General features: G+C 41.9%; 1 protein-coding gene across 4 annotated transcripts in view; it reads right to left on the bottom strand.

Annotated features, from left to right (window-relative positions):
- The window catches only part of PTPRO (protein tyrosine phosphatase receptor type O), an 814,046-nt gene that overhangs the window by 390,059 nt on the left and 398,150 nt on the right, over positions 1–25,837 (bottom strand). For all 4 annotated transcript variants that reach the window (XM_069228459.1, XM_069228458.1, XM_069228461.1 and 1 more), the window contains exons 3-4: positions 21,847–22,005; positions 7,801–7,953 (exon numbers count right to left, since the gene is read on the bottom strand). In XM_069228459.1, coding sequence (XP_069084560.1) covers positions 7,801–7,953; positions 21,847–22,005 — 312 coding nt within the window. The remainder of the gene's footprint in view (positions 1–7,800; positions 7,954–21,846; positions 22,006–25,837) is intronic.

The following is a 25,837-nucleotide window of genomic DNA, read 5'->3' as shown; positions in this document are numbered from 1 at the left end:
TGTCTTTCAGGCAGCACACATGTTGTGGAGTCATATTCAAGCAATAGACAAGTTGTGGGTCATTTTCAGTAGCTCTTTTGCATAATAAATCTTTGATGAACTACCACTGTTTTTCAGTAGGAGGAGGTCAAATCCTGCAGCTACAGATGTGTTTCCTCAAAAAGGGTCCAAGGACCTTTAATATGACTTTACTTTTTTTGTGATGATCTCGAGATTAAGTATACCAGACCTCCATTCAGTCTATCAACTCTATTTTTAGATCCCATGTGTAGTTTCTAGATGTTTTTGAACTACCCTTAGACTTTGCTGTTCTTCTTATATGTCCTAACTTTCTCACAAAACCACAGGTTCACTCCCTCTTTCTAGCTTTTGTAGGAACACTACAATTTATTGCATGGGGGCTTTCATTTCAGCCTGGAATATCACATCTTTTGTAACCACCATTATTAGTTTCTTAAGCCACTTAGAATATTCAGAAAAGGGCATATTAGACTGTTAATATAAAAATCAGCAATTTATCTAGAACACAAATACCTTAATGGGAAACTTGTGGGAGTGTATCCGCTCATTTATAGATGCACAAACAGCATCACGATGTCCAAGCCTCCAATTTTCAAATATTCTTCACTGTAGGATCTTATTTGTGTACCAAACGTTTCCAAGTTGACCGTATAAAGGAATGCTTTTTGTAAGAAAATGGGTTATTTGCTGGGAACGATATAAGTCCTTCCCATGTAATAGGTCCCAAATCTTTTCAGGGTCAACACATTAGTTCAATAAAATAAACCTGTGCTCAACCCCTGCTAGATATGACACAAAACAGACAGGCCTAACTTTAGGAAAAGTACGAAAAGTATTTACTATTACCAAAACAATTAAAAAGTCAAAGCACAACAAAATGTAATCCTAAAACCAATTTCTAATACTCAACGAAAAGATCAATAAGACAAATGACAGAAAAACAATAAAAATCCAATTGAGGAGCAAAAATGGCAAGAAAAAGTAAAGCGCCAATTATAAATCACTGTTTGTAATTGATCTGGACCCAGGTGTAATTTTCAGCTGACTGCAATGGAGGGGTGATCAAATAGACTAAGCGGGTCTTCCAGGTCAAAATATTTACCGTCAGATTTAGGGCCTTTTTTAGAGTTACTCAAATGGGATACTCCAGGACAAACAAAGTGGATGTCCGATCTGCATTATTATGAGTGCATTATAGCCTGTCACACTTGCAATATGGTGGGGAGGATATCCGTCATCTTTGATGGTATATGCTATCAGCCAAACTCTAATTAAGGTCCTTAAGCTTCCTTTTGGATGTCAATATGTTCCAATGGGGAAAGATAGAAAGCTGCAGCTGATGAGGTTCACTGTTCGTTAGACACCTGTTTAATAAGGTTCTGCTGAAGCCATTGATTTTGGTCAGAAAATCTAAGAGTGGGAAATTTAAAATTTCACATCCATAAAAGTCCTCTAGTCAGCCAAACACTTTCATACTTTTGCATGGTCATGATTTCTACATTTGGACTTAGTCTCTTTTTAGGCGCTTAAAAACCTCTGAGGTACAGGAATGACTGCCATAAAGTCAGAAGTAGGCAACAGTTGTTTGGCTACAGCAAGTGTGACGGGTAATGAGGAACAATGGTAGTGCTTCTTATTTATCCTCAGTACACAATATGTATGTAAAGCAATCCAACATTGAAATATAGTTGATGTTTTGATCCATATGAAATTATTTTGACAGGGTCTTAATCAGGATTAATTTAGAGTTTAATGTCATCTTGACAGAAATGTATCCAACTAAAACAGAAGTATGTAAAATGATACAAATTCAAATTCCATATCAAAGGCAACGGGGTTCAAAGGATCCCTAAATAATCCCCAAAGCTACGAACTCTGCAACAATATTGGGTCAACAATTCCCCAAAAGAATGACCAACTCAATGACAGCAAATGGAGTCCAGAATGCACCGTAGCAGTGCAGGTTTCAATGAAGCCAGATACTTTAGCGACAGTGTCTGCTGAAGTCTTCTTTCAGTTGACAAAAAGCTCTAAGCAATACCAACCTGATTTACTTGCTTACCAAGCTTGCATTTAGGACTATTAATCCCAGTCTTCTTGAGGTCAAAGACTTTCTAAGTCCCTACCTTTCCATCTTTTTGGAGTAGCTTCTCTCAGGCAGGTGTGAGGCTCCCAGGCCTTCACACTTATCACCAGTAAGGGTATCCAGATGCTGTTGAAGCTGCATCCTTCTCAGTCAAACAGTCATGTCTTGAGACCTCTTCTGAACTCCTGGTTGGACAGCGCTGATCTTAGGTGAGCGGGGAGGCTGTTCCATGCCTTCGCAGCAAAGTATAAGAAAGAGTGGCCACCATAGGTGCTGTAGCAAACTCATGTGGTGATTGCGAGGGAGAGCAAGGCAGAGCGAAATAGTCTGGAGGGTAGTGGAAGTTCCAGCAGTGGTTGAGGCAGGCTGGTCCTAGGTCATGCGGGGGATTTATACATGAACGTCAGAAGTTTGAGTTGGCATTGTGTACGGGGAGCCAGTGGACGTTCCTCAGGTGGGGGGTGATGTGGGTTTGTTTTGGGAGGTCCAGGATGAGTCTGGCAGCTAAGTTCTGGATTAATAGAAGTCGTTTCATGAAGAGTGTGGTGAGGCCAGCATAGAGTGCATTGCCATAGTCTAGTTGGCTTGTTATGAGGGCTTGTGTGATGGTATGTCTGATGGTAAGAGGGAGCCATTTGAAGATCTTCCAATGCATCCCTTGGGTAAGAAAGCAGGTGGAGGAGCTTGCGTTAAGCTGGCTCTTCATGTTGAGTTTGTTGTCAATGATAATTCCTAGACTTCTTGAGTGGTTCATTGGGGTGGGGTGCAGCTCTCAGGAGTCATCCCAAGGTGAGGTGGTGTTTCCGAACAGTAGTACCTCTGTTTTCTCGATGTTGAGTTTGAGGAATCTGTCCTTTATCCAGTCCGTGCTGCTGTTCATGCAGTTGTAGAAGATAGATTTAGTGGTGGAGGGGTCCTTGCAGAGCACGAAGATGAGCTGCAAGTCGTCTGTGTATGAGATTATGTTTAGTGCATGGTTTCTGATGATGTTGGCCAGGTGGATCATGTAGGTGTTGAAGAGGGAGGGGCTGAGTGATGATCCCTGGGGGATGTGAAGGGCTGGAGTTGGACTCTCTGAGTTCTGTCTGATAAAAAAGAAGCAATCCACCTGATCTCCTTGCTCCTTTTCCCTCTATGGAGCTGATTAAATGCAACCATACTTCCTCCACCCATGCATACATTGCATAATCTCATTGGATGACACATAATAACTTTAAGTTTATAGATCACTTCTGGCATTTCTCACTATAGAAAATAACATAAAAAAACATATGTTAATTTTATAAAATGTAATTGTGCTCAATATGCCAAAGTCGGAATGAGGGTAGAATCGGTCTCCCTTCCAAGGCTTCAGACTTGTCGCTGTCCCCTCACAGCAAATGTCATTAGTGAGCATTAACTCAATGAGCCATTTTGCTGGTATTAAATCAAATAGATCTTTTCCCAAAACAAAATGTTTTACAAAATAGTTATAGAATGAGTATTTTGAAATAATATTTTCCTTCCAGTCAGCTATCTGACGATATTGATCTCCAGCTCTCTGTACTTCAATCAATCAATCAGCGTATATGTAGATTACGGCTAATCACCTGTGAGGGTCTCAAGGCGCTGAAGGTAGTAGCCATTCAGTCGAAGAGCCAGGTCTTGAGGTTGTCCTTAAATTGAGGTAGTGATGGTGATTGCCTGAGGTGTAGCGGAAGAGTGTTCCATGTCTTTGCAGCAAGGTAAGAGAAAGATCTTCCTCCAGGTGAGTTCTTGCATATCCTTGGGATTGTGGCGAGGGCAAGTTGGGTGGAGCAGAGGTGTCTTGTGGGCGTGTGAAAAGTCAGGCGGTAATTGAGGTATGCAGGTCCAATGATATGGAGGACCCTGTATGCATGCATGAGGAGCTTGAAGGTGATTCTTTTGTTGATTGGGAGCCAGTAAAGGTCTCTCAGGTGACCAGAGACGTGGCTGTGGTGAGGGATGTCTAGGATGAGTCTGGCTGAGGCATTCTGGATTCTCTGCATTTTTGTTTTTGGAGTGCTTGGGTGGTGCTGGCATAGAGTGCATTGCCATAGTCTGATGTGCTGGTGAAGAGCGCCTTGGTGACTGTTCTCCTGGATTTGATCTGGATCCATTTGAAGATCTTTCAAAGTAGGTGCAGTGTGTGGATACATGAGGATGAGATGGCGTTGACTTGGTGGTTAACTGAGAGTAAGGAGTCAAGGATAATGCAGGGGTTGCGTGCATGGTCAGTGGGTGGGAGGGTTTCTGAGAGCTGAGGGCCATCAGGAGTCGTCCTAGGCGGAGGGCGTGGGACCTAGGATGAGGACTTTGTTCTTGTCAGAGTTGAGTTTCAGGCAGCTGTCCTTCATCCAGGTGGCTACTGACCTGATTCCATTGTGGAAGCTGCTTTTTGTAGTTGTAGGCTTGTTGGTGAGAGAGAAGATCAGTTGGGTATTGTCAGCATAGGAGACAATGTTGAGTCTGTAGTTTCTGACGATGTTAGCGAGCAGGGCCACGTAGATGTTGAAGAGGGTGGGGCTCAGGGAGGAGCCCTGAGGAACTCCGCAGCTGATATCTGTTGGTTGTGAAGTGAACGGTGGAAGACTGACTCTTTGAAGATGTGGTCTCTGGGTACAGCCAGGGAGGAAGGAGAGGATCCACTCTAAGGCTTTGCTGGAGGGGCTAGTGTCGCACAGTCTAGTACAGAGGGTGTGGTGGGAGACGGTGTTGAAGGCAACGGAGAGGACCAGTAGGAAGAGGGCTGCGGTTTTGCCTTAGTTGAGAAGAGTGTGGATCTCACCCATTACTGTGAGAAGTGCGGTCTCAGTGCTGTGGTCGCTTCTGAAGCCTGATTAGGAGGAGTCCAAGAGGTGGTTAGTTTCAATGAATTTGCTGAGTTGAGTGTCGATGGCTTTCTTGATTACTTTGGCCAGGAAGGGGAGCAGCGACATGGGTTTGAAGTTTTTGAGGTCCGTAGGGTCAGCAGAGGGTTTCTTCAGCAGTGGGTTGATTTTCACGTGATTCCAGTGTTCCCGGAAGGTGGCAGACTTGATGGAGCAATTTATGGTCCAGCATAGTTCGGGGGCGAGGGTGACACTGGCCTGGTAGGAGATGTGGTGTGGGAAGGGTCTGAGGTGCTCCGGAGTGGATTGTTTTTATGATTTTAAAGGTATCATCAGTGGAGCGAGTGGTCTAGTTGTGCAGGGTTGGCTGCGAACTGGCTCCTTTGAGTGCAGTGGTAGCGGGTGGGGATGGAGGATCCTGGGTTTTAAAGCTGTTGTAGATGTTTAATATCTTGGGGTGGAAGAAGGTGGTGAGGTTGTCGCAGAGGTTTTGGGAGGGGTGATGTCTGTGGAGTCCGTGCTGGGTTTGGTGAATTCTTTGGTCTCATTGAAGAGTTATTTGCTGTTGTGTGTGTTGGTGTTGATGCTTTCTTGGATGGCCATTTTCTTACAGGTTTTGATGAGGTGGTGGTGTGCTGTGATGGTGGTTTTGAAGGCTACGCTGTGAGCTGGGGTCTTGCTGCTCTTCCATCTTTTCTTGAGCTGCCTGCTGGTGTGCTTGGACTCCTGGAGGGTGGGAGAGAACCAGCCTGGTTTACTTTTGGGGATTGTTTGTCACAGGATTTCTTGAAGGGGGCCAGTATTTTCGCGCAGTCGAAGATCCAGTGGTGGATGTTGTGTGCTGCTGTGTTGGTGTCTGTGGTGGCAGGCGGAGGTGATTGGTGGAGGGCGGTGGTGAGTTGGTCTTCAGAGTCCTTGTTTCAGCTCCTTCGTGGGTGGCAGGCATGGAGGTGTTTGGTGGGTTTGGTGAAGGAGAAATAGATGCAGTGGTGGTCCGTCTAGTGAGGTTAGAAGGTGTGGGTGACATGGATGTCGTTGCTAGAGGAAAAGACAAACTTGAGCGTGTGTGCTGCTGAGTGGGTTAGCGAAGTGACCAGTTGTCGAAGTCCCAGGGTGATGAGGTACTCCAGTAGGGAGGATGTGTTGTGGTCATTGTGGTTCTCCAGGTGGAAATTGAGAAATCGTAGAGGATGATGTAGTCCGTTGAGGTGAGAGTGTGGTGTGCGATGAAGTCAGCGGTGGATTCACTGAAGGGGGAATGGGATCTAGGAAGTATGTAGATGAGGGTGCAAGGAGGGTGGTGTTCGGGTTGGTCTGGATCTCGGAGTGGAGATGCTCCATGCAGGGGGAGTGGTCATCAGAGCTAGTAGTGAGGCAGAGGGTGTTTCTATGGATGATGGCAATGCCGCCTCCTGGATGGTTGATGCAATCTTTGTGTTTGATTTTGTAGCCATTGGGAATGGAGGTGGCGAAGTCCAGGGCTGAGGTGGAGGACATCCAGGTTTCTGTTAAGAAGGTGACGTCTGGAGAGATGCAGACAAGCAGGTCCCATATCTCTACCGCGTGCTTGGTAAGGGAGTTCGTGTTGAGAAGAATGCAGCTGAGGTGGTCGAAAGAGCTGGGTAGGCATGTGGTAGTAGTGTCTGGTGTGTGGAGGCAGGAGAAGGCACAGTTGCTGTAAGTGAACAGGCCTTGAGTGTTCTTGGTGCTGCTATGTGGCAGGCAGTGGATCGTTCAGTATTGAGGGTGTGGAGGGTCCTGGCATCGTAGCAATGAGAGGCATGGGGACTAGGGTCTGTGGAGACAGGCGCAGTCCAGGCGTGGGCGGGTGCAGACTGGCTTGCCTTTGGTACGCCCGCTGCTCGGCTGCACAGCTGCCGCCATTAAAAAGGGGAGGGAGGTGGGAGGAACTGGTCATCTGGGAGGTGGGAAAAGTGGCGCTGAGAAGGGGGGGTGGCTGCAAGGTCAAAGCAGGGGCAGGAAGGGAGAGGAGCGGCAGAAGGGGAAATGCAATGAGGCAAAAGGCAATAAGGGGAAAAGGCAAGAGAAAGGCAAAGAGCAGAAAAGAAAAGTGCAAAAAAGGCAAGCAAAGGCAGGAAAAAACTGACACAGAAGACAGAGGCTCACCACTGGGCCACCAGGGAGGAGGCGCCGGTGGAAGCCTGTGGGTGGAAGAGGGCCTCAAACTGGCGAACCTGGAAGTGCAGAACAGCGCGAGGGGCAGCAGCAGATCGGTGGAGCTGTGAGGTGGGGAACGACAGACGCTGGTTTTATTTCACCAGATTGTGCCTACATTTCTGGAATTGTGACCTTTTCACACCTACCATGATAGAGGTGCAGCAAGGGTGTCATGGACCCTAATACACACAGGAACATAGGACTAATTCCAGTTTTGTCATATTTAGAGTGCAGAATGACACCACACATCTGGGCCATGTTTCCACTACACCTACTGCGCCATTGATGGCTATGCCCTTGTACCCTGAAATATCTCTGCTCTCTTCCAGTGCAGAAAGGGGCTGTTCAATCAAGGAGGAAGATGAAACATAGAGATAGGTCCCTGTGAGAACAAGACCCTAGACTGAGAAATGCCCACAAACTCACATTGAAATCCAAACCGAATCACTTATGCCCCAGGACTGATCTTTTTAGTCTTGCTTTCTATTTGAAGTCCTCATAAATTATAAGCAGTACCCAAAGATTATAAGATACAGCCCCTTACTTATAAAATTCTAACATCCGTTCTACTTTCACAAATCTGTTCTTTGTAAGCTCATCTAGCAATGTAAAGTAATTAAAAAGTAACACAGATTTTAAAACTAATAACTATATAAATAAATAAATACATGTATCACTACTCACCTGTCCTATGTTGCATGGGTTCATGTCCAATGCCACTGTATTCCACAAGTGTGCTTTTATTAAATGATGCTTCAGACAGTAACTGGAAAGTTATGTTACTGTAGCATGTACCAGGCAGCCAATGGTTGAACACTGTTTTACCTTTGAAGAAATCTGGAAAAGAGTCAGTTTATTAACAGAGAGAAAATGTTGACATTTCCATATTGTGAATGCTGTGGTCCGTATTATTCTTCAATAGATATATATAGTAATTTAACAAACGTTTATTGGTTTGCATCTTATCATGTGGTAGAGTACAGTATGCATAGCATTTCCTCTATGTGGTATTCATGAAATGTGCAAAATGCTTTTGTCTTGCTGAGGGCATCAAGATTTAAAATGATTGAAAGCATGGGCTTCATGTGTTTCCGAGTAAATGTAACACATTTGTACAGTGATGTAACTTTATGTAGGGCCAACATTTCTCATTGTGAAATGTGCGCTGTAAAATATCTAATCATTATTCCCAGAAAACTTGTTGCATTTCCAACATGACCATCGATGTTTTGAGGAGCAAAATCTGAGCTGATTGGCCCTTGGCTTCCATGTGAGAAAGACCATTGACGTGTCTGCTTAGCAGAGAGGCTGTGCTGTCCTTTGCATTATGGTGATATACACAAAAAGGTGGGGTGGATCCTGTAGAGCCTAAAATATGGGAGGGAGCAGTAATTATATTCACTAGACAAAAGAGCCGCCCATATCCTATCAATTGTTTCATTTAAAAGACACCATGCAGTATATCAATCCTGCGTGTGTTAACTCATTTCTTTATATCATATTTTGATTTTAAAAATTCAAGAGTTTTATTACATAGTACACAACAAGCACCTCAAGATTCAAAACATACTGTACAGTTGTAGTAAACAGACAAACTCAAAAAGTAATTTACGACATATAGATACAAACATAAATGTTAAACAAACACAAAAATGGTAAGCAAAAACTCTTTGCCCCGAAATATTAATCCAATGGCTACCCATAGAAAGTCTGCCTTATGGGTTAGCACATTATGCCAGTTTGTTTAACTCCCATAAATCACTATAGGAGGTGAATTGATCATGTAGAGTCTAATTGCTTATATAACATACTTGTCCTTATTTCACTCACCACGTTGGATTAATATTTCTGAACAAATCATTTTTTTTATTCCATTTTTTTTTTTGTTTAACAATTATGGTGCATATGCTGTGACTGATGCTGTGTTTTAAGTGTAAGCTGCTGCAAAGGGAATGTAGAACTTGACCAAACTTGACAGTCTTACCCGCTTCCAATCAAAAGTTATCACTTAATAAATGTAATAATTGAACCCAATATTTTCTTATGTGAGAGGTAGGCCTTGAAGAGGTGAAAAGTTAATTACTACCAGGACATGTCAAACTCAAAAGTACATGCCCAACTTTATACGCTGTACCTTCCCTAAGGGCTACTTAGGGCCTAACATGTGGATGACATATCTATTAAAAAATGAAGACGGCTATATAGAATACTGTATGTACTATGACTAAAGCTGTTTTGACAGTGAAAGGTTTGGCACATGAAATGTAGGATACAGTATGTATTAAGCCTGTGACTGATGCTGTTTTAACAGTGAAGAGTATTGTGCATGTAATGTAGACTACTGTGTCTACTGTGACTGATGTATTTGCAGTGCAGACTGCTGTACACGTAATGGACAATAGTGCATGTATTGCAATTGCTGCTGTCTTTGCAGTGCAGGGTGTTGTTGAATATTATATGTGCAGTGTAGAAGTCTGTATATCCTTGGTAAGTATGTTGTATGTTCCTTATGTGATGATTTGCTTGTAATGAAAACAGCTGTATGCACTGTGCAGAACCCCGTAGGTGAAATGCAGTATGTTGTATGTAGAATTCAAGGCGTATCTGTGAATGCGAGAATATGCTTATAGCACAGCTACACAACCACGGTGGCCTGTAAAATACTTTACATTTAGTGCAGGCCTTTGACATGTAGTTTAGGATACTTTATGTGCAGTGCACGATGTCGAGCCTGCAGCAGATCGCAGTTCTGGGTGAGTCCTGTGCAGCTTTAGATACTGCAGTGATGCAGTACAAGATACAGCAGAAAGTCCACATCGTCCACCTCAAACAATAAGGCAGCTGGCAGCCATGCCTTACACAAAAAAGGACTGCTTTATAAGTGGTACTGCAAGAGCACGGTGGGCCACAATGCCAGGTGAGTGGACCACTCTTGTTCTTTCTGTGCTAATAATTCATAGCCACAATTGGGGTGCAGTGGGACCTTCATATCACTGTTTCTCGGTGCCAGTGCACATGCTGCACTAAGGGTACTTAGGCCTTTTAATCCTGGAAAACCCAGAAGTGCGTGGTCGCTTTTTTCAAGAATCTGTGCAAGGGGCACCACAGCCTACAATATGCACAAAAGCCTCACCCCGAGCCGAAAACAGACAGTATAATAAAAATGAATTATTCCTAATATGGCCATCAAGGTGCCAGCTCATAGCAGAGGATGGGTTTATGTGCCCCTAAAACAGTAGAGAGCTTACTCGTTTAGAATGGGCGGTTTGGCAGGCTTGTGGTCAGTAAATGCAGAGGGTTTGCCTCAGCTGTTTTGCATAATGTAATCTTTTATTGCGGTGTGTGTGTATGTACATATATATATATATATATATATATATATATATATACACACACATATATAATGGCTTCTGGTCTTGAGGTGATCAGTACATTTAACTAATTACTTTGTATTTCGCAGCCCCGTTCATCGGTCACCGGATGGTAATACATTTCTGTCTACAGTTCCTGGTCACACAGAGTTTGCTGTACTGAAGTGCCAGTAAGCTGTTCTCCGAGCAAATGCTTGGCATGAGAAAACGAGAGCACCATGGACAGTGCCATGCTGCTGCAGTGGCGCACATATCCTCCCCTTCAAGCTTTGAGTGGAAGGTCCGGTGCGTGCACAGTAAGATTTGTGAACAAATAACACGTTTAACCGACCACTTGTGAAGGTGTATTCTGCAGATGAACCTCTAATATGCCGGCCTGTTAGTTGGCAGTTGCACACATATATCATGCGTTGTTATATCTAAAGAAATTTTTGGATTCCATAGGTTTAATCGTCAAAATCCCTTGCAATGCACACCTCAAGTAGTGCTTAATAGACACGTAACAAAACTACAGAGCATACGCCCAAATATATTTAATATATTCAAGGCCACCGGCACTATTCAGTTCTGCGGCCACAACGGTTTCCGCATGTTTATAGATTTACTGCGTGTACCCCTTAATCCACATCTGCCGAATGATTTGCAGATTTAAAAGCTGAAAGGAATCAAGAGTTGGTAATGAAAGCACCACACATTGCGCCTGGGACAGACCCTCCGTGAGGGCTAACTGCTCTCCTTTCAGGTGGGGATTGCTGTACTCTTTGTTAAACTGATAGCAATGAGGTGAAACGTTTACCCGAAGGTGTTACCATATGTTAACATGCCAAAACAGAGCAACAGCGGTGCCGCAGCATGTGCTGAATTATGCCACATAACTTGCATTTTCTCGTTGCATAATCTAGCCATCCAAGCAGCACAATTTGGTTTTCCATTGCTGCATAATTCCAAGGCCCCCGTTTAAAAACAAACAAAAAAAACCATCGGGGCCGCAGAAAAGAATTGTGAGCGAGAAAGTGTTGTGTGGATGTTTTTGATGTAGTGCTGGAAATCTCAAGTAAGGCAGTGCTTAATTTGTAAATAAAAACGTGCAGGTGCTCAAAGTCCTCCCCTTAAACATGCGGCTGCTGCAATTAAATGTGCGAGCACGGAACTCTGAGGCAGCGTAATCCTAAAGCCATCTCCGGTCTCTTCAACCCATATAAAGCCACTCCCTTCCCCCTCAGCTGACTCTTGGCAGCTTTCTACTTTCTCCCTTTGTGACGCTTTTTCGTTTTCCCTTTCCTCCGTCTTTCCCATGTGTGTCTTTTGCTCGCAGCAAATGCTTGAGGCAGAAGAATAAGCCCCGACCCTCAAAAATAAGTGCGGGTGCTCAGCACCGGAAACAACAAGCACAAATTAAGCACGGCAAGTAGGACGGATGGTTGTGTTCCTCTCTGTATTTGGCCCCGCTGGCCTGTGCATCAGGCTTTTAGGCAGAACAGTGTAGCTCATGAACCCGGGCAGTGTGTAGTTTAGGAAGTTAGCGGGAAATCACTGAATTAATCTGAAAAGGCCAATATTGTTAAGAGTATAGAGGTACGGGATTTGAAAGAGTGCAAAGGTAGTAGGTTTAGAGCTGTAGACCATTTATGGTGTGTGAAAAATATTCAGACACAATGGGTCCAGTTCCATAGACTTACAGCCTTGTAGTTATATTTTTTTTAATGTGTATCTCCATTTGTAGGTCTTGCTACAAATGGCTTTAGCGAGACCTACTGGCTTTACTCATGCTTCTTTGTATTGGAGGCCATGTCCTTCGAAGAACAGGGTCAGGAATGTTGCCATGCTTCCAATGCAGTGATGAAGCTCTGTTGCTTCCGTCTCTGCATTCACAGCCATTTGCTAGGGTTCGTAGAGGGAAATTGTGTCTCATTAATATACACGAAGCAGTATTTTTGCCAAACCTATTAGTCGGCAGGCTTGTGCTGTAACATTAGTCACAGCGCAAAAGAAAAATCTGATGGCATCACAGCACTATGCATAAATGGCGAATAACTTTCTACCTGATCCTTAGTACATAAGTGTTTTCACAATCATAATCGGGATACTGCACTCTTCTATAGCGCAAAACCCTAGACATTAACCAGAGCTGGTCCATCATCCCACCAAAGTCTTGCTACAATTATAAAGTTGAGAATCTGTACCAAGCGTCCCTGAGTAGGCTTCATGATGCGCTCAATATTATGCGGATGTGGCTAAATATGGATCATTCAAGCCTGAAAATGTGCACACAGGTAGCCCCAGGGACCGGAGACGCTTTCTGGGAATTATTTCATGTCACCACTAAACCGGAGGGGAATGAGGAGAGAGACCATGGGGCACTTGCGATTGAGCTCAGAGCTCCTTTTTGACATGCATGATTTATTTCTTTGATTTTCCTGACCCAGATTATGTTGCATAAATTCGAGGCTCGGGCACCGACCCTGCAAGCGTGATGAATACCAGGACTGCAGGGCCGCCCCCAGGTACAGCTGCAACGCCTGTCACACTACTGAAATTAATGCGGGGTGGGTTACATACGTGGGGTCTAATTGGAATGCATGGCCACGGTTGCCTCATAATTCATGTGCTCTCTGAAGCAAAGGCTGCGGTGTCTTGAAACTGTAAATATATATTAAGCACTTGTATTCCCCATTAGACGTATGCTCTTTCCCACGTCACCTACTTATTCCACCACGTTACTGGCTGCTTTAAATATATGATGACAGAGACGAATTTCATATATGTGTCTTCGTCGCTTAATAGCCTCGGGGAGATGCTCTCATTTGCTTCTCCAGGCAATGCATGGTGGTACTCCAGGGAGCAGTCTTGCGGGCTCGGATGGTGCAAAGAAGGCAGCTTGTCAAGTAGTGTCAGTGCCCCGCAAGGCACACCAGGGGCTATTTGTGTCAATCACAAATATGTGAGTCAGATTTATTTTTTTCCAAGGTTGGTTTTTCGGATGAGTGTGGAAATAAACAACGATAGTAATTTTACTCATAACTCAACCTTTTATGAAGCTCATCGAAAATGTTTAGTGAAGACATATAGTTTGCTCTGCTAAGAAGCATTTTGCAAGTAGCAGAGAGATCAACAGGAGAACCCTGTTATGAAACCATAGTACGTTTGGAGGAACCTATTGCCAATAAAAAGTTATCTGTCTGTCTGTCTGCCTATCTCTTTATCCTCCAACCAAACATCAACAGTGACTGTCAGCGTACTCCTGAATGCTGGTGGTGCCTGGTACTGGTGCGACCTCTTCCAGCACCCAACATATCACAATTCCCTCTCTGCAGTAGAAACAAGGGTCCGGTACTCGCACTCAAAGAAGCAGTGATAGGAGTAGAATTTATTTCATCTTGGCGAGGAACATCAAGGCGTTCTTGGTCACGACGCTGAACACCATCCTAATTGTGAATTAAATACAAACTTGTGTGCGGTACTCAAAAGACAAACAAAATATTTCTTTCAATTACATTCAGTGGTACCTCTAAACGTATATATAAAATCATCACACTGCAAAATAGATGATCACAGAAATAGAAATACGTTGTCATGGATGTCCCTTGATAATCTATAATATTCTCTTCATATGTCCCTTTCTCCACGTTTTTTCGCATAAAAGGGCAGCCATTTCATAAACTGACACTTGAATGTTTCATACATAATGATATAATCTGACTTTTAACCTTGTTTAACCTCAATACATTTGACATTATTACTCTAAACTGCCACCTTAATACTTACATTTAATGTATGGACACATTGTGATTAAGCACCATTTTGATTGTGAATTGTATAAAATTGTGTGTGCCATACCCAATAGCCTATTGTGGCATTTTTAAGACAGCTGCCCATTTATGTAAAAAAAAGCGGTGAGTACCATTGTTTGTGGTTACATAGGTATTACCAAACTTTTTTAATTGTTGCAGTGGAGTAGACACCTACTGATCCACTCTTGTAAAGGTCTGCTTCTAAGCTCTAACTAAGAGCCTAGGGCTAACATATGATGTATATGTTGTGCATGTCTGTAATGTGCCTTGTGTGGTATATGCTTGGTTTGTAGTAGTAAGCCAGAGTGATGGAGGCCTCTGTATTTCGTTTTGGAAACCCCTGGCCTGCCCCTTTGAATAAAATGGTGGCAAGGTTGTTTTGAATCCCAAACAGTGGAACTGTACTGCTGACATTTGTGCAGCTGGCTGGTGGAAACCTAGACAAGTGAAGAGGGGGCCAAGGAGACAAGGCTCTGTTAGAAATTCAATTAGATGTTTTGTGACAGGAGCTGCTGATTACTCTACCTTAAACACTGCTATTTCACAGATGACAGGAGTAAGAGTAGGGCTGCTGTAATTTTGCCCATTGATTGTCATTTGTCTAAGTCAGTGTCCTTTAAAAATCCTTGCTTGCTAATGGGAAATCCTTCGTCTTTGTTCCACCTTTTCCTTTTTGTGTCCTCCCACAGAGATTGGACCAAGTACTATATCAATACACTGCCCACCAAATGTGTTCATAGACTACTTTAATCTTTCATCTGGAGTACTGGAGAGGAGTGCTAGAGTTTGGGACTTCTGCTGTAATTAGGGCTGTAAATCATATCCGGTCACATTTGCTGTGCATTCAAAGGCTGAGATTGTGTTGCTTGTAATTACCTCCCTCCTCCATGCCCCCTCTCTGGCTCCCACAACTATTTCAGTCACTTTTCATTTAAGGCCACACTTCCCTGCCATGGATCTTGCAGCCCCTCTCTCTGTACCATGCCCTCTCTCTGCTCCTGGTAATAGTCTGCTCTTGGCCTCTCATTTCTGCCCCAATGTTGCACTCCTTACTCCCTCTTCCCACCCCTCATAGATGGCTGAGCACTGCTTCAGGATCCCCTCCCTGAGCTGGGAAAGCTGCTGCCCTCCTCCCTTAGATATTTTTCAGCCTCACTCAGCCTGCATCTTGAGACCCAGCTGTGGGCACCAGAACAAGCTTCATGTTGAAGATCCTAACAGTGCACATTTCCAAGACAGCGAGTGGTGCTACAAAACCAACGAACCGCTATGTTCATAATGAGGGCCTTAGTGCCTTGTTAATGCAGTGGACCAAAAGCTCCCTGAAGTAACCTGATATGGCCTGTCAGGTGCTATGTCATCCCTTAATAGAGAAGTACACAGTGGATGTAGCTTTCAGTGGCGCACATTCCTGCACCTGGAGGTGAACTAGTTTTCTGTGAGCGTGTTACTTATAACTCATGTAGCAGTCCACCTTTTGGTTGTTTACTTCAAGAAATCGTATGTTTTTGTGCCTCCGTACATTATCGCCATTGGTGTTTATTGAATTTGGATAAGGCCAAACCGAGTCTCACTGACAGCTGTCTAATATTATGTAAAATATAAAGCTTCTGGGGCCATGCCTTTCGCGTGTAGCAGTCAGTTTTTTGTGGTCATGTCCGAATTGTAGGTGTATGTGTGTGCGTGTATATATATATATATATATCCATCCACAGGGGTGTCCTGTCTCTGAGATTGGGAAACCACATAGTGAAAATACATTAATTGGGAATCAGCTTGAAATCATGTGCTCTGAGCTCCAGCGTGTTTTTTTCTATCCTACGATGCATTCTCCTGTCAGGAGGCGGTGACAGCTTCCCTTGCTATAGCTCGTTTATTGCAGGTGAATTATGGCTCTCTTTTGATAACCTTCCATCACCAGCAAAGAGAGGCAAGCAAGATGATCTCGACATCTTGTTATTTGCATGGTGGAGTGCCATTTGTTGAGAACCCTCCATGCCTTCCGTCTTGCATTTTCCATGACAGGACTGAAGGCCCCTTGCTCCACCTCTCACAAGTTGTTTTGAACAGAAGAGTAAGGTAGGTTGTGTGCACGCCCCTTTAGTGCTTAGTGGGTGGGCGAGGCAAGCATTGGCAAATCTGCTGTTGACAATAAACAAAAGCCCCTTTCCTTTGCACCTTTCAACCACCATTCTGCCGTAGACAGAAAAGGGAACTTATTGCAGAACCTGTTAATTAATTCTAGTGACCTCTTGTCATTGTTCACGGCACATAATAGCAGTATTTAGAGGAAACATGTAACATGCTACCTGAAAACCCTGTTCATCTCATCTTGAAAGCAACGCTATATTGTGTCACCGTTCTTCACAGAAGATAAGGAATTCACCACCATGTACTGAATCATGGTGGAGAATTGCTCTTCTTCAGTTTGTTTATACATGCATTTTTTGTAGTAGCTAGGCAGACGGGTCAGACAAGAGAGGTTGACCATGCAAAACTCAGATGCTGATGAAGGACACAGTGCAGTAGAAAAAAGAATTGTGCCTGGAGACCAATGGCCAAGTGAACAGATTGTGCCTGTAGTACAAGTGCCAAAAACCATTCCGGAAGAGAATGAGGAGTCTGACAGAAGTGACAGTGACTCTGAAGGGCCAGTAGTCCAGAAAACATAGAGAAGGAGAGTACCCTGCCAGAGTTAAGCTGCACCTGAATGGACATATTGTGCAGTAAATGACTGGGAGAGAAAATTGGAAACTTTTGCTTTAACAATTTGTGGCTGAACTTAACTTTAAAATGACATTGCCACTTGATAGACTGAGGCATTATATCCGGGATGTGATTATTACTGACTTTGAACTGTACATTTTTCTAAAGATATTTGATCATTTATTAGAGACATTTGATGAACTTTGTAGGTAATAAGAGTTAAGGAAGACTAACAAAAATATTGCAATTAACATTTGAACTATGTTGAAAGACAATTGCCTGCTATTTGCTTTGCTCAAAATGAAAAGACTAAAAGAGACAATTGATGTTATTGCTACAGCATTTTTATTATCGGTCTGAAATTGGTGAACCCATGGATTACACTGGAAACAGGAGTAGTAAAGGTAGATACATGTGTGTAGGAGCATTAGTTGTGACAGTTATTTTGATGGTTGCATTGCTAATTGGGTTACACCTTCTAGATCAGGAAATATTAGGGTCCGAATTTGAGAAAAGTGGCGCTGCATCCAATGCAGTGCCACTTTTCTTGTGCCCCTCTGTACCCCACCTAACACCACCATGTGTGCACCGTATTTATGATACGGCGCGCCATGGTGGTATTAGGAAGATTAGCGCCAAAATTTGTGACGTTATTGTGGCGCTTTCCTCCACCAGTGTCAAAAATGTTGACACTAGTGGAGCAAAGTGCAAGGAGGCCCATTGATTACAATGGGTGCATCCTTTTCATTACTAATTTCAGCACACATTAAAAGTGAACCAAAAATGGCGCAATTAAATCTTCTAGATTTCATTGCGCCATTTTTGCGGCCCTCCTTGTGCCGGATCATCCCCTTTGCATACATTATGCATGGTGCATGCGTAATGTGGCGCAAAGGGTTACAAAGTGGAGCAATGCATGCATTGTACCACTTTGTAACTATGGCGAGGGGAAAAGGCCACTTTAACTCCACCTTACCACCAAAAAAATGACGCTAAGGCAGTGCTAAAGTGGAGCAGGGAGCACTTAAATCTGCCCCTAGATCCACAAGTTCCCCAAGAACCTTAACCCCTAGTTCCTAAATTCATACTGATAATAGACTGCATACACTAGAGGAGTAAGAATTACATGTAGATAGTTCCAGATGAGAGCTGTCTTCAAATGTGAATTACAAATTGCTTTAGGAGTACATTGACACAATGCGTGCAAATAATTTTTATGTTTGTACATAATTGCTCGCATCAGTTCATGAGGGAATTAAATATCACAGTCTTCTCTTGACATATGATATTACATGTAGTTTGCTAATGAGCCTTTTCCAGAACATTTCTAGAATTATTATTTTAACTATGACCTAGTATTCTCAGAAGTTCCTATCATGAGACATTTGAATAACATTTCAAAAGGAAAACATAGAAACAGTAGAAAAATTATTTGTGCCTACTTTGACGTTTGGTACAGTTTATGCCCACGGAAATTATTTGACATGTGTTCTTACCCCAGTGGAAAAGGAAGTTTTAGGACAAGTTGAAGACCAAAGTAGAGGAATCAAAATAAAAGCAGAAAAGGGAGTAGTAGTACAAAGCTGGGGGAAAGAAGAAGGCCATTCAGAAGCAGGAAATCAAGCTGCCCTGACACTATACTGGCAACATGTAGGGAAATTATGTGTTTATACACCTAGATCGACAACTGACACAAAATTGTAGGGACAGCTGATCGTAGACATGTGTTTGAATTTAAGAGTAGTTGGGCATTCATATTAGCAGGACAAGACCCCGCAATACCAGGAGTTTATTTCATTTGTGGAAAGCATTCATATTTTTTTATTACAGAAAGGACGGTATGGTACATGCTATTTAGGAATAGTTTTTCAAAAGATTTATCATGTGGAATATTTTTATGCTTATGTATGAAGGAAAAGATAAACATCAGAGTTAATAGAGGTGCTGGTGCTGGAGGATTCGTAGGAGGCATCTTTGATGCAATGATTCTATTGGTAGGAGTGATTCCAAATGATCTGAAGATAATGAAGGTGTCAACTACTGCAGATACTGATACTGCAGGTGCTTTCTTGCTAGTGGATACTAAGATGCTTGCCATAGGATTAATGGTTTTGCAAAATTGTCTTGTTTTAGACATTCTTCTTGCGAAAAAGGACAGAGTTGGCAAGATGCTGAAAGTTCAACAATGTTAAATCCAAGATAACAGCAAGGAGTTAAGAATGTATATCAAGATTATTACTGTCCTCAAAGAAGATCAAAAAGGAGTTAGAAGCAACAGGTGCTTGGGAAGCTATAGGTAGTGTTTTCTCAGCAATTAGAAAGTGGTTTGGAAACTTAGGTAGTGGAATAATTGGAAGCATTGTGAGCCCATTTCTGATAATTGCCCTATGTATCCTGGTGATCTTTGGATCATAAAAGTTGTACAAATGTGTGCAGAAGAAAAGACCAGATAATGGGAGAAAACAGGAGGATATAGAACTTGAGAATAGATAAAACCTCTACCACAGTGACATTAAGCAGTTAGGGGAGTCCAGAAGATCTTAACTGGATTGACCTGATATGGGAGATTATAATCTTATTTGTGATGGCTTGATTCACCATCAAAGGGAGGGACTGGTGCAGCAGGGAATTGGCTGCTATCTTTGACATCACAATTTTGATTTATATGCGGCCATAATGAAAATATAATGCGTTAATGCTGAGCTAACTGTGAAGTGGTGCGCTGAAAGTCCATATTGAGGTGCATTCACTGTAGTGTAGAAAAGAAATGTGTGTGGTATAACCTCACCATTGATTGTGGTTTTATAACAATCCTGATATTAATAGAGGGTATTTGCCTTTGAAACAATAATGATTTTCATAACGTGTATTAATGTTTAAGTTATTTGAAGAAATGTAGTTTCCCATCATATTCACTTACATGTATAACAAGTTTATTTTAGTTTTCAACCACCATAACATGAAGAATAAATGAAAATTATTATAGCTAATTTATACTTGCACAAGTCAATATGTTTTAAGTAATATGAATAAAGCCTGCAATCCTAATTCTGTTTTAGCTTAGCCATGCTCACCCTGCTAGGCCCAAAGCTATATAATATGGGAAACAGTTTTTCATTTCTGTTAAAGTGTCATTTCTTTCCAGGTGCTTTCACATAAAATGGAAATTGAGGTACCAGTGTTTTACACATAGAGAGCCTGAGAAATCAACCTTGAGGACAGTACACAGAGAGACCGAGAATGTGAAAATTGGTATGATTCATTATGTTGCAAAAGTCATACAGGAGAACAAAGACTATTCATTATGTTGCAAAAGTTGTATAGGAGACCAAAAACATCTACCTTTCCAGGATGGTCCTTGGAATCTAAAAGACAGTTTTATAAGTTGCTGTGTAATGTGAGGAGATTGGACCACGTGATATTCTGATCTTTGGGCATTACCAATGGACTAATCACTAGAATTTCACTGATCCATGTCAGTTATTTGCAGAGCACATTACCTTGGACTTCAAGAGGTACAGACCTCTTTCCCTTGTCCTACATTTTCCCTGTGCTTGCTGAGAGCGCTTAGATTTTCTTTAAACCATGACAAGACTCTTGACCAAGTTTATGATATGCTGACACTTCCCTTTTTACCTACTTTTTGCCTACTTTACTTAGCTTCATTTAGCCCCTAATATCCTTTTTACAGGTTCTTTTTGTCCTTTATTTCCTTCCTACTTTTTCTCCTATGTTCCTAGTTTAGTTCATATCAACTAGTGGCATGGTATTTAGAGAGGTTTCCCTTTGTCCTAGCTAGCTTATTTAGATGCATTTGAGTTGCACTAATGTGTAACAGATTGGATCAGCGTTTCTTTTCTGGGCTTCTGATTTTACTATTGTAATTCTCTATTGCTGTAATAGAGTGCCTATTTTGCGTGATTTTAAACTGCTTGAACTTCTTTAGGCTGTTTGGACATCCCACAGTTATCTTGCATCTTTAAGGTCTTTTTTGAGACTGGTTTATCTTAATCTGGGTATTAATTTGTAATAAACCCTCAGCTTTATTTCTGATTTGGGTTTTCATTGTGTGGCCAAATTGGTCCTACTGTAAATTGAAATGATGATTGATGCCATGTTAAATTAATTCTTACCCCTGCGCCAGGGTGAAAAGATTCCTCAACCTCAAATCAAAGCATAAAAAAATGCTCCATTAGAGATAACAGAATTTCAGTTTCTTTTAGTTTAAAACCTAACGTTGTACTGACATTTACACCCAACTATAACATTACTAGAACTTTTTGTCAAGTAACATGTCTGTGTGTGTGTCATGTGTATGTGTGTGTGTGACCTATTTGCCACCAAATGTTGCCCTCTACCTCAATCGGGTCTATAGGTTGGTTTTTGGGCTTAGAACACATTAGGTTAAGTCTTAAAATTAGGAAATTAAAGGTTTATAATACACAATAAAGAACAAAATGTCATTAACATGAAGATAAAGGATGTAACAACACTTCCTGAAATAATGCATACACCCATTAACCAACCTATTACATAGTTAGGATATACAACCATTTAACATGTCTATTTTTGAAAACACTTATGAATTAAATAATATATTTACTATCCCGTTCATTTCTAAGAAATCTAACCGTAATCCCCCCACTCTTATATTGCATATATTTTCTTGTTTGTTACTGAATTATCTACATTTTCTTACTGATAGTCATTCTTTTTACATATTTCTTACTTATTGACATAACTAAAAAGACTCAAACAGCTTCTGGTATTGTTTCCAGTACATAAAACTTTATGTGGTTTGTTTGCTCATTTTTAGTTATTTAAACATTTTCGACTCACAAGCTGAAAAACAAAATCTTTACCTTTATATAACATGCTACGATAGTTATTTGCTTCCCAGTAGCTTATATTCACTCTTGTGAAAACATTGTACTTCTCCGCATACTGAATTTCAAACACCACTCCTGTTTCTGGAGAAGGTTTATAGTCGTAGATAGAAACACTGCTCACAGGAAGAGGTTCTGTAATGCACGAATGAAAAGGAAAAATGAGTTATCCCTCAAAAATGTCGTTCATAATGGTTTTTACACAACTGTTCTCTTTATAGGATTCAATTCTCATAAACCATTGCATGAAAAGGTGAACAGCGTAAATTCCTTATGGAGCAGATGCCATGTCAGTTGCAGATTTTACTTTTTCACCAGTCCAATGTAACCGAATGAAATTTAGTAAGCAGGCTACAGGAGTTGGGAGATGGAATGAGGAGGAAGAGGTGAGTGAAGACTTTCATATATATGACATTAAATGCCCACAACAGCCTGCTGGAACATCACAATATGGATCAAAATGAAAACATAAGGATTAATTTAAATTGTAGTCTAGTGATTTTTAACCCATGGTCCGGGGACCACTGGGGGACCCAAAGCCAACTCAAAGAGTCTGTGACTGCTAAACAAATTAGAGATTATTAGCAGGTTAATAAAGTCTCTATTAACAAAGAAGCAAATGTAAAATTGAAAAATATAAAATGTTTTGTAAAAGAGATCGGAGACTAAAAATTAAATTGGCATGCTCAGAATGATTTGGTCAGTACAAGTGCACCAAACCGAATATAATATGGATGATGAGTGGCCTCAATAGAATTTAGAAAAATTCAAATTTCATTTTTTAATACTTTTATTTGATTTAGATAAAATATTTAATTATTCATGCATTTCTTCAGTGAATGCTTTCTTCTATATATTGCTTAGGTTGGGGGTCTCTGGTTTCCAGTAATAAATCGCTGGGAATGCCGAGATTTCTAAAATGATTTTGTGGGGGTCCCCAGATTGCAGTAATGAATAAATGAGGGGTCCACAGAAGTAAAAATGGTTAGGAACCACTGGTTTGGGCAATGCAGGACATTTGCCAGAAAGTCAGGTGTCCCAGATGTCAGGATCACTCTGTAATTGTAATCATATTGCGCTTACTACCCCCAATGAGATGTGAATGTGCTTTTCGGCAAGTAGCACGCTACTCCGGAATCCACAATGATTAGTGCTGGATTAGTATAGAGAAATATGAGTATAGCATTGGTATTATTATAGGGGAATATGAGTAGTGGGTGTGTGAGTCTGTTAGAAATGGGGGTCTTTGGTTGAAAGTTAGGTTACCCCCTGTTCAAGCAAAGACTCTCACTCTAGTCAGGGTAAAAGAGAATCACCCTAGCTAGCCCCTGCTTACCCCCTTGGTAGCTTGGCAGAGCAGTAGGCTTAACTTCAGAGTGCTAGGTGTAAAGTATTTGTACCAACACACACAGTAACTTAATGAAAACACTACAAAATGACACCACACCAATTTAGAAAAATAGGAAATATTTATCTAAACAAAAGAAGACCAAAACAACAAAAATCCACAATACACAAGTCAAGCTATGAATTTTTAAAGTTAAAATTCAAAAATAGCACTTAGAAACACAAACTGCTTCGATGAGGTGTTAACAGGGCGTCGGGACGGAGTTGTTCCTAACAATCCGACACCAGCGGCGCCGGCCACGGAGTCATGCGGACCCCCAGGTATAGTACCTTGGTGAAGAATGAAAACAGGCTGATGCGCGAAGTCGGGGACTGTGTGTCTGTGCGAAACGTTGAATCCGCGCACTTCGAGAAGCGTTGGTCACGACGTGGTGCGGCAACTTCCACGGAGTCACGGACTTCGGTGGGGCTGCAGCAGTGTTGGGCCTGCGAAGGTCGTCGCGTTCCAGCGAAGATCACGGAGTCAGTTGCAGGTGGCGTCACCAGATTCAGCAGCAGCGTCTGTCCGGAGTCGTCCGAAGTCGATTTTCTTGAATTTTCATCAGCTTTTCCTTTCAAGGGCCCAGGGACTGGATAGGGCACCACTTGTCAGGGCAGGAGTCTCAGCAGAGAGTCCAAGTGCTGGTAAGGGAGAAGACTTTGCTGTCCCTGAAACTTCAAACAGGAGGCAAGCTCTAAATCAAGCCCTTGGAGATTTCTTCTCAAGATGGAAGGCACACAAAGTCCAGTCTTTGCTCTGTAAACACTGACTTTTAAGTGTTGTTGTATTTGAAGTTAGTTTATTTGTGTACTATTTATAACTTTTTTTTAATCTTTTCCTCAATATTTCAATATGAAATGCTTGTAGATAAATGGTTAAGGTAATATTTACCTATTGTGATAGATAAACAAAACAGAGACTCATAAGCATCTAATCAGACAACGTATATAGAAACGATGACAAATTAACATGTTAAGTGTAGAATAATATACACACATATATATATATATATATATACATATATATATATATATATAATCAAATTGTAAATGTTTACATACACACGGATATGCAGTACATTGCTATTTGGGTATGCTGGCTATGTAGGAAAGAGCCAGCTCCTCAGTAGTATTCTGAAGATCTGTGGATCTTATATTTGGGGTAATGAATTCCATAGTTTGGCCGCCTGAACAGAGAAAGATGTACCACCTATTGTCTTTTTCTTGTATGGGGGGTTTTGAGGTGTGGTGCTAATCTTGAGATGAGGTTCCTACTCCATGTAATGCTTTGTGGATAATACAAAGCAGCTTGAAGGGGGTTATTCAGGCAACCAGAATCAATGCAGAGCCCGCAAGGAAGGGGATATGTGGGCTAGTGGCTTTACATGTACAAGTAGTCTGTCAGCAGAGTTCTGAATCTGTTGTAGTCTTTTCATAGTAGATAGAGATGATTCATGGTAAAGGCCATTTGTGTAATCCAGTTTAGGCAGTACAAGAGAGATAGCAGCCTCGACCTTGTGTGGAAATCCCAGGTCGGGGAAGATATGTTGCAGAGTTCTCAGGGTGATGAAGCTTGATTTTTGCTAATTTGGCCACTTGGGCTTTTATCGTTAGCTTGGACTCCAAGGTAATTTCAAGGGTTCTTACTTCATTGGATACTTTAGGAGGTGGTCCCAGATTGTCAGTCCAGGCACAGAGTGGGTCTTATTTTTTCCAGTTTGTCACATGTGAGTATTTCTGTTTAAGGAGAATTCATTTTGAGATGGCTCCATGTCATCCACTGATCAACGGCTGTGAGGCAACTGAAGATTTGTGAGTTTCCAATGCCTTTGTGGCATTCCAGTTTAAGGGGTATTTGTATGTCATCTGCATAGTTGTAGCATGTGAGTTTAAATGTATTGATCATTGCCAGTAATTACTTCATGTAGATGTTGAAAAGCATAGGTGAGATGATTGAACCTTGAGGGACCCCTGCTTTTGTGAAGCAGGGTTTGGATGAGAAAGAGGGAGTATGGATGACATTTGTTATGTTTTGAAGGTAGGGTGTGATCCAGTCGAGAACAGTTCTCAAAATGAGGGCAGATTATGTGATTCTTCCTGGGCAGAATCCAGTTGGGTAGTTTAAAAATATGAAGTTATCTTTAATGAATTGGGACATCTGAGTGAATGCTGCTCTTTTTATCTGTTCGCCCAGGAAAGGTCCATTTGTAATCGGTCTACAGTTGTTGTTGGGGTCATGTGGGTCCAGGATTGTTTTCTTTAGTAATGGGTGAATGTATGCCTTTTTAGGTCTTACTGAAAGATTCCAAAAGTTAAAGAATTATTGATGATTCTTCTGACTGGTGTGGCAGCAGAGGGTGATAAAAGAATGTTCTTGAAAATGTATGGTGGACAAGGTTCAGAAGGGCAGCCGGAAGTGCTGCTCGCTTTGACCAGATTCATAAATTCAGCTTATGATATTTGTTTGAAGGAATGCAGAGGCTGGGTTGGCTTACTCTTGGATGGGTTTTCTGGAAACAGGTTGGTGCTGGTGGTTGTCCTTTGTTTTAAATAGGAGTCCAACATGTCTGCTTTGGTTGTG

The sequence above is a fragment of the Pleurodeles waltl genome, chromosome 4_1, assembly GCF_031143425.1.
Source record: "Pleurodeles waltl isolate 20211129_DDA chromosome 4_1, aPleWal1.hap1.20221129, whole genome shotgun sequence".
NCBI classification, from domain to species: domain Eukaryota; kingdom Metazoa; phylum Chordata; class Amphibia; order Caudata; family Salamandridae; genus Pleurodeles; species Pleurodeles waltl.
This window is presented reverse-complemented; position numbering and strand designations above follow the sequence as displayed.